This window comes from Acyrthosiphon pisum, chromosome A3 (assembly GCF_005508785.2).
Source record: "Acyrthosiphon pisum isolate AL4f chromosome A3, pea_aphid_22Mar2018_4r6ur, whole genome shotgun sequence".
Taxonomy (NCBI): domain Eukaryota; kingdom Metazoa; phylum Arthropoda; class Insecta; order Hemiptera; family Aphididae; genus Acyrthosiphon; species Acyrthosiphon pisum.
In genome coordinates, this window is record NC_042496.1 from 711,013 (window position 1) to 720,712 (window position 9,700).

Consider the following 9,700-nt stretch of genomic DNA (forward strand, 5'->3'; position numbering starts at 1 on the left):
TATTTCCTACTAACCCTAGTCGTAAGTTATGAAATTAAATTATTACATTTGCAGAACATTCAATAAATTATTCTTTACTATTTCATATACCAAAAAACGTAATTGTTAATGTTCATTTATATCTATCCTTAAAATCAATATTATTATCATTTATCTTAAATACAGTCCACTCTCTCATCCTCCTCCCCACCGATATAGCTTCGAGGAATACTTTTCATATACGAAGACAACAAGCGCGTCGGTTTACGTGTAGCTGCCGCCTATGCACACACATACAGGTAAATTCGCCGCCCGGCTTCATTGTGCAGCCCCCTCTTCGCACAGTATCGATTGGATGGTCATAGACATACAAACAGACTGATACACGAGGGATATAAAATGTCAAAAATAAGTTGGGAAAGCTCACTATACGAACGTGCTGAATTTCCTGTTTCTAAAAGTATTTATATACAACATAATAAATTATAATTCCATATATAATTTGTGAACAGTACCTTCCTAACTAAAGATAATAAAATATAAATACCTTAATGTCTACATTCGTAACTAGATGTATTGCAGGGGAATAAAATTTGGTCCCAGGGACACAGATAATTCGGCCCGATTATTATTATTATTATTTTGGGCTAATAATAAAATATTTGTAAGCTATCGAGCCAAATTTATTCAAGCAGTTCAATTTTTCGCCAGACCCAGGCGGGGATCACCCACCCGCCACCTTAGCCGGTCCACCCCTGATGTACTGGTAACTAACAAACGGACACAATGGATATATAAGGCGTTCTGAACTTGTGTTTAAAAAGCTAAAAAGCTAAATAACTAATACAATTTTAAAATAAATAATAATATTAGTTATTTATACTTTTGTTGATTTCTAATATTTTGATTTGATTGCGTTTTGTACAAAATGTCTTCATTTTTGTCCAAGTGCTTAAAATCTTGAATTAATAAATTCTGATCATCATAACTCTCAGTTGATGACACACGAACCATGATTGTCGACATGTTATTCATATTTGCCACACTAATTAGGGAATTTTGCATTATAACATATATTAAATGTGTCAGTTATTTAATATTTTAATATAAAGTATTTTAAATTACCTATACCTACTTGAAAATATTTAAATAAGTCTGGAGATCTTGATAAGGGCAATTTAACCAATCAGACTTGTATCCAATCATTGCTATATTTGGTCTCAATTGTCCATGTCCACAGCTATATATTATATGAGTTGCAATATCCAATTCTATGTTGTCAATGACAACATATAGTGATTTGATTCCAGAATTTCTTAACCATCGAATTCCTTTATCAAGGCATATTTTCTTTTGTCTCGGTGTGAGCGATATCTTCAAAAAATAAAACATATTCACAATTTTAATATAACATAAAACTATTACACATTTTATAATCGTTCGTTATATCTAACCTTTTCAATATTGACACACATTTGTACACCATTGTTTTTGGTAATCAAATGAGCTAAAGAAACTAACTTTTTTCTTGACTCAGGGTTTCCAGAAAACACAATTATATTTGGTAAATAGTTTTTGATATGGTATTGAATAGAATTGACCTTGTACACGTTTCTTATTACTGTTTTTATTTGTTGTGTTTGCTTAGAAGATCCCCAATTGATCTCTTTATTTAAATTAAATTGTATTAATAGAAATATCGATTAGTTTATTTGTTAGGTTCATTACACAAGCAATATAACAAACCTTTATTTTTTATACTAGCAAGTATGTACAAAATACATATAGCACAACCAACAATTGCTGACATTATTTGATCAACTGATATCATTACTACAACGCAGACAATAGCACCAACAAGACTTAACCATTTGTTATAAAACTTAAAACACAATTAATTAATATTTATTGTTATAAAATATAAATGCAGGTATTTAACCTTAATTATTTACAACCATAAATGGAATATTTTCTGAGCCTCTCCTTATAATACTACTCAACAGGCTATTCATGATTCTGTTATTTTAGGTCTTAAACAAATAAGTTTAGATACTTAAAAAATCCGAACATTGAATCAGCGTTATCGATGTTCCTATCCGACCTAACATTTATTATTAAATCTGTCCTCACCAGTCATCGCTGTATTTAATACTCAAATTATTCCATAGTCAATAAACCACCTTATGTTATAATGTCAATAATTTATCTTTCTATCCCGTTTATTCTGCATAATTTTAATCTGCAATAGTTGAGCTATATAATAACTTCTTGTAGAAATCTTATCAAAAAATGTATATGCATGAAGGTATATTGTATGTATTATTTATTGATGAGGTACCTACCTTGTATGTAGGTCTCCAACCCAAAGGTTTAAAATATGCTACATGAAATGTACATAAATTTAACATAGCGTATGCAGATAAATAAATTGTTGAGATCAATGAGGCAATATCATTTAATTCACCTGAAAAAATTCATATTAAATAATTTTAGATTATTCCGAAAAAAATAATGATTATGTACATTTATTTTGCTAATTCAAACAAATTGTATTAATTTTTATATTATTTTAGTGAAAATAAGTTTAACTTTTCGGAAAAATTGTGTTGTTTATACTTTTAGAAGTAAAAATATAAATTTATTATTTTTGTCAAATACAGATAATTCGATTAAATTCTCTACATAACTTGTTGTAATTCAAATTGAGACATAAATAGTTTATTATTATATTCTACCTACAACCTATTATATACAAAACAATCAAAAATAACGAACCCTATTAAATCTTGTATATAATATAGTAAAATAAAATTTGAAACCAAAAAAAAATTGTTTTTCAAACATAGAATTTTAATTTAACAAGGCTGAAAGATGTAAAAATACATTTTGAGATTTAAAATATTATATTATACTTAATACAATATAAGGGTTGGTAATAATTTTAATTGGAATACTGTTAACCTTAACATATATCATATTGTGTAATAAGTAATAACTAATATGTATAACGTATTTAACTAACCAAGTCTCTACCTAGATGTTATATTGTAATTGTAAAAGTAAATTTTTCAAAATAATATATTTACTATTTAATGGTAAGTACATAGGCATTATAATATATAACAGATTACAGAGCTATATTGGAGTATAATCTGTATACCTATACTATAAGGGCGTGACCTCAGTACAGGATTGAGGTGTCTTATGATTTTAATCCAAGTCATATATTCGTATTAGAAAAATATTTTTCCCTAGAACCGATAAAATATTTGTAGACATTTTTCTTTGTAAGTATAATATTAATAACATTACTTATATTACTTGTTATATATTAATAATATATTAATCCTTTGACAGAAATGTAGAATATATTTAAATTTGATAAAAGACTAGTTTCTCTTGAAATTTAATCAATAATCATTATTGATCACTAAAAATCAGAAATCGACTTAAATAAAATGTAATAACGTATACATAAAAACTATACTTTAATACCTATAATAACTAATATCGATGACACGAGCATGGCAAACACGTGGGCACGATAGGGTTCTTTACTTTTCCCATAGCCTTTCGCTAAATATTTAAGAAGCGGATAAACATCATCTTGTCCCATTCTTTGTAACAACTTTGGAACGGATATTAATGCGGTTAAAGCAGTACTAATAGTAGCTCCAAAACAACCGAAATATATAGTAATCGGCCACAACGAAATCGACTGCATTAGCTAAAAACATCAAAATATTAATTTTAATTTATATGTACAACCTATGTACATTAAAATATTAATATTAATTTATATGTACAACAGATGTACATTGTACATTATTTATAATAAATTTACATTATTGTCCTTGTACAATCCTTTGGTGCAATTTCTAAACGAACAATCTAAAAAAGATCCATTTTGAAATTCGGTTTCATTGCCGCTCGCTTCTCTCAACTGAACCGATCCAGGTACTACGATTAATACAATATACGAAGTTATAGTTATGAGAATTGATAATAATGTTCCTTTAGGTATTGAAGCACTAGGATCCTAAATAAATATTGATTTTATGGTCACTTGTCGAATTAGTATTATTTTAAGTACTTTAAGATCTCCCGATATATTTGCTCCAGCTTGTATACCAGTTACAGATGGAAAGAAAACTGCGAAAATTGTAAAAAACGATTGCTGAACGCCTTTTTCCATCCTATAGTCTGAATACCAGTTTTGTTTGAAGGTATCCACTGGAATGTAATGTGAACTCATGTTAATTGTAAACAATAATTAATAAATATAGTAGGTAATGAAATATATTACTGTTAAATCCAGTGAATCCTGATGCTTTTGCTAAAGTAGTTTGAGGTCCATTAATTGATCCAATAATTACGTTACAAATACCGACAATTATGGCTATCAGAAGAGCATTTTGTACCTGAAATAAAAAACTTATAAACATTTTAATAATTTATGAAATGTATTTTTATACAGACTTCAGCTTCTCTGTCCATTCCAATACAACAAAGTATACTCATAATTATTATAGATACTACCCCTAATGCTCTGAAATTTAAATTTGAATCTATTATTGTTGAACCTCTTGAGTTTAGTAATGATTTTAAAGATAAACAAAATCCAATTGTGTTCATTGCCGCAGAAATTGTGTTAGCAAATGCTAATAGGATACCAATTGACGCTCCAATTTCCGGACCAATTGATCGGGAAATAATGAAATAAAGACCCCCTGCATAAATAAAATAATAATTAATAGTTTAATAAATTTATCAGGCTCAAACGTATATTTTTATTAGAAAAAGAGAAATGAGACTGAAGTTGAGGAAAGATTTTGGCTATATATTTTCAATATTTATAAATTGCCATCAATTGAATTATATTTTCAATATTTTTGGTACTAAGAAAATGAAGATTGGTGAAACAATTAACATATTCTCAATAAATATTGGGCCTTTTTTTGTTTAACTTTTAAGTTTAATCTATCTTAGCTATATTGAAGCCTGGGATTGTTAGTGACTATTCCTATCTAGCTAAATTAAGAATATTATGAAAACTAATTATAATTCCTTCTTCTAATTTTAAGTTATTCACAAAGTTTTTAAAATAAAATAACTTAACAATATTACATATTTCTATATATCTGATATAGATTATAATTTAATCAATTATTATACCACCTAAGTTAGAAAAATTAAAAAGTGACTAACAAGTTACAGTTTAAACAAATGTTATACAATGTTTTTTTTTTGTATCGTTACGTTAATTATTATTTATATTTACAGAAATATTTATTATAGTGTTGTTGCAAAATATTTTCAATATGTAACCGGTACATTGAAAATAAATTTCAATTTGCTACTTGAATAATTCGTTAAATCGGTCGATAATTACGTGAAAACTACAACTACCTATTTAAGCTACTCAGTTAGTTTATAAACAGAGAAAGAGACACTGTTAGTGAAGTTAAAAGTTACCGACAAAATAGTAGATAACTTTAACTTTCTAACTAGTTAATGACAGTACTCGAAGTGGGGGGGGGGGGGCACGGTGGGATGGCTTTTTGTTAGATGAAGAATAGAAGAATGTTATTATGATATCAAGAAATCTGAATTGTAAGGCACCCTTCCAGTTATCTTGAGCCATTTCGACCGCTGGTTAGTGACCATCCTTGGCTATTATGTAGGACGAATATTTTCGTAATTAAAATGTTTTAAAAATATTTCAGAATAACATTATCATTAGATACTAAATACTGTCTGGGTGACATTCAAATTATATACATCCTTATATAATTTATGATTTGGTAGGTACCTACCTGAATTCTGACTGCATTTTGTTCAGGTAAATAAACATAGAAAATATATTTAACCATAAAATATAGAGCAGGTACATTTAAATGTATCAATTATTGAATTATGTTTATAATTATATTATTTTTGAATAAATCGAGTTGTATTAAATATTACTATATAGATATATCATAATCCATAATATATGTCTATGCAATTTTAATTAGATGATTTTTAATTGTTGTAAAATAATACCTCCTTTTACTTTTCCATTTGTGCTGATCGCAGACAGTGAAAAAGTGGTGATTAGAATTATAAGCAGTGCAATAAAAATAATAATGATTGAATGAAATATTCCAGCTTGTCCTAAAATCCACTGCATCCGCAAGAAAAGCATCACTCCCCAGATGCTGAGTAGACATGGAATCAACACGCCTTTGACCCATCCCAGTTTTATTCCTGGGCTCACTTCTATTTTGTTTTCTTCTTCACGATATAATTCATTGAACGATTGAATCTTTAAATATAATTAAAGACATATTATTGTAAAATTAGTTAAATAAAATGTAGACAAATGGGTATGGCTCAGTGGTACACTGTACATAGTTATCAAGCATGTAGTTGTAATATGGATGTGTTATATTTTAATTCAATAATAAATCATTGTATAATTATTCTGAGAGTAGACGTTGTGTGAGGATCCTAGGTTTAAAAAAAATTAATCAAAATCGGAAATATCTCTTGGCTATAAATAGTGGAACTTTTCGGTTAACCTTTTTTTTTTGATGGAGGCAGAACAAATTGTTGAGAACTTTCTATTAAAATGTCTAATATTGGCTATGAAAATAAAAACTTATATGAACTTCTAGGTGAAGAAGAGTCAAAATAGTTTGAACATTTTACCTGTTCAGAAAATATTAATATAAACTGTAATATTTTGTGAACTTTTCAAGAGTTTACGGTTATTCATTTTGGAAATACGACAAAATATTAAAATCAATTAATGTCTTTGATAATTTACTGCTAAATTTCAAATTTTGTAAAAATTAAAAGTTCAAACGCTCATAAAAAATGTATGTTTCCGTTTCAGGACACATTTTTTGTTATAGGTAGAAAAACGTATGTAAAATCTTCTATTAATATTTTTAATCTTAGTTAAGAAAAGAAAAATTTTTTGAACTTCTAACTGAAAAATAAAGTACAACATTTTAAAAATTTCCCATGTCTACATATAGCTGAAAATGAGTCAACATTGTTCGACAATTTTATCGTGAATTAAAAATGATAATTTTAACATTTGGTGAAAATTTCAAGTGTATAAGGTTATTCATTTTTGGATTACAACAAAATATCAAAAATCGATAGATGAAAATGATATGTTAATTTACCCGTGAAAATCCAATAATGCTAATATTTTTAAGTTAAACGCAATTTGGCTAATATTATTTAAAAAACAATTTAATGTATAAAATTACTAAAGTAGTTGCTTTTAATAATTTTAATAACCCAAATAAATTGTTGTGATAAAAATGGAGTTTTTCGCAAAAGTTATAATATAATAAGTACCTACCTTAAATGCATACAAATGTATATTCAAAAACAAAAAAATACTATAAAAAATTAATTATTTAATTAATTTGAATAAAATCACACAGAATAAGCATAGTTGAAGAAATGTGGTTTGTGGATTGTAATTTGTAACTTATGAAAAATGTAATTCCTAGTATATTACTATAAAAGTCAATACAATTAAAAATATTTTTAAATTATACCTATATTATTTTTAATTATATTTTTTTAGTATAGGTACCTGATCAATCCATGGACGCCTTTCGTTTTTAATTTCTTCGTGATCTGACATGTTTTTAAGCTTTCAAAATTATAACTGTTACATAAAAAAGTGGAGCTTTATATAATGTATAATAATTGAGTCATTGTTTTAATTAATTAAATAACTTGTACAAAAATATTGGGTATAATAATATTATACTGTAAAAGTTCACGAGATCTTCAAAATAGATAAAAACGATGGTATATTTTACTAGGTATACGTGTCTCTAGAGAGGCTATAATTATTAAAATTTTGAACAAAACGAACTGGCCATAAAATGTATAATTGTTGTACTTATGATAAGAAAGTTAAATGTTTTATTTTAATATTTTAAATTGTAAACATTAATTTAATATTTTGATAATAATGATCGTAATAATAATAATAATAATAACAATATAGGTAGGTAATCAACAACATACAAATAAATGAAATGCGTGAAAAATGAAAGTATTGTTCAAACAATAGTGTACCTAGTTATTGCGCATGTCAATTAGTTAAGTTTTTTCAAATATTATACAGGTATCATTCACCTATTGGCTAATCAGTATTTGAACACAAAAAAAATAATATCTAAAATCTGATCAGGCAGATCCTAAAAAATAGCGTTTTTATACACTAAAAAGCAAATAGACAACGAACTAACAATCGATATAGTTGATGTTATACTGTTGATTAAAATGAAAAACAATTTATTCGATTAGCAAACAAGCATTATTCTACCAAAAAATCAAATATAATCAAGAAAGCACAAACAACGACTGTTTCCTGTACGAAAAATGCACGCGTATAGCTTTTTTCAGTATTAACTACCTACCTGAAATTGAGTGAGCTGGTCATCAAACTTTCCCGTTTTCTAAGTAATATAATATATACACATAGGTATTGTATATTTTTAATTTTTGTAAAAGCTAGAAGCTTTTTGTTTGTAATCATGTAATTTGAGAATGACTTAATATGCATTGTTTATTTTTAGCATAAGGCACTCGTTATTTGTATTCAGTTTTATTCTCTTAAAAATTAGTAAAAATATTCATATTTCACAATATTTTATAATACGATAGGATTTGAGCAAGAGCGAAGTTTCAGGAATATACCTGTTTTTATGGTGTAGGTACATTGTACAACTTTCTATCTAAACTTAAATGTTTTATTCATAAAAAATGTTTATTCATTCAATATTTATTTGCACACTAGGTAGTATAGGTACCTACCTTTTTTTGAAAAACATTATTCCGCGGTATATTAAATAATATTTGCGTTACTATGTGAAAATAGTATTTATCATAACAAAAAAAATGATGAATAAATTAAATTATAGGTACTTGTATACGAAAAAAAAGTTATTTTACTGAGAAAATATGTATATTTTACATTAAAAAACGGCTCTTTATGGTTGTATGCCTATTATGACAATAAGACAATTATTATTCATTGAATATTGTATTTTAATAATGTTCATATTATAGATTGGAAATACCATCATCAACTAATGATATATTTTACTGGTTAGGTCACAAAATAGAAATAGGTATGTATTAACACTTACGCATAATACTAAAAATAATGCATTTTAGAATTAAAAATACAACTGTTTATTGATAGACTTGAGAACTTTAAATTATTGATTGTGATTTGGGGTTGGGAAATTGAGTATCTAGGATAATATATTAGATTTTGATATGGGTATCGTAATTCGTAATAATAAGTCTATAAATAAGTTAAAATTAATGTTGAAATCGTATTCATTTTTTTGAAAAATAAAACACTTGAGAAGTTAACGACGCACAAATTACAATATGAAGTCTGCTAAAATACTTTTTTTGTGTGTTACATTAATTTATTATACAATCTGTAAATTTATTTTCTTACAATTAGTACAAGCGCTGTGGGAGTTGATGGGTTGGAGGCTTGAGAGAAGAATCCATCCTGCAGTGATGGAACTTCTTGACAGAGTTGAGCTAAAATACTAAACGATATAACAGAGATATTATCTTATTAAATGGATTGATGATGACGATGAATTTGATTGAGGAGGATATCTATTGGGGTGTTGCCTAATGACTCTTATAGGTAAAGTTGGTTGAGTGATTAAGAGGA

At 26.9% G+C, this 9,700-nt stretch overlaps 1 protein-coding gene across 2 annotated transcripts in view; it reads right to left on the reverse strand.

The window, feature by feature from the left end:
* Positions 1 to 9,700, reverse strand: part of LOC100166253 (bumetanide-sensitive sodium-(potassium)-chloride cotransporter-like) — a 23,875-nt gene that overhangs the window by 13,572 nt on the left and 603 nt on the right. The window contains exons 2-14 of one of the 2 annotated variants that reach the window (XM_029491549.1): positions 9,473 to 9,569; positions 7,580 to 7,654; positions 6,025 to 6,286; positions 4,459 to 4,709; positions 4,286 to 4,400; positions 4,073 to 4,212; positions 3,824 to 4,018; positions 3,475 to 3,706; positions 2,322 to 2,443; positions 1,726 to 1,861; positions 1,434 to 1,645; positions 1,115 to 1,353; positions 863 to 1,024 (exon numbers count right to left, since the gene is read on the reverse strand). In XM_029491549.1, the coding sequence (XP_029347409.1) occupies positions 863 to 1,024; positions 1,115 to 1,353; positions 1,434 to 1,645; positions 1,726 to 1,861; positions 2,322 to 2,443; positions 3,475 to 3,706; positions 3,824 to 4,018; positions 4,073 to 4,212; positions 4,286 to 4,400; positions 4,459 to 4,709; positions 6,025 to 6,286; positions 7,580 to 7,630 (2,117 nt within the window). In that variant the 5' untranslated portion in view covers positions 7,631 to 7,654; positions 9,473 to 9,569. The remainder of the gene's footprint in view (positions 1 to 862; positions 1,025 to 1,114; positions 1,354 to 1,433; positions 1,646 to 1,725; positions 1,862 to 2,321; positions 2,444 to 3,474; positions 3,707 to 3,823; positions 4,019 to 4,072; positions 4,213 to 4,285; positions 4,401 to 4,458; positions 4,710 to 6,024; positions 6,287 to 7,579; positions 7,655 to 9,472; positions 9,570 to 9,700) is intronic. The other variant, XM_029491550.1, reaches the window with a different exon arrangement.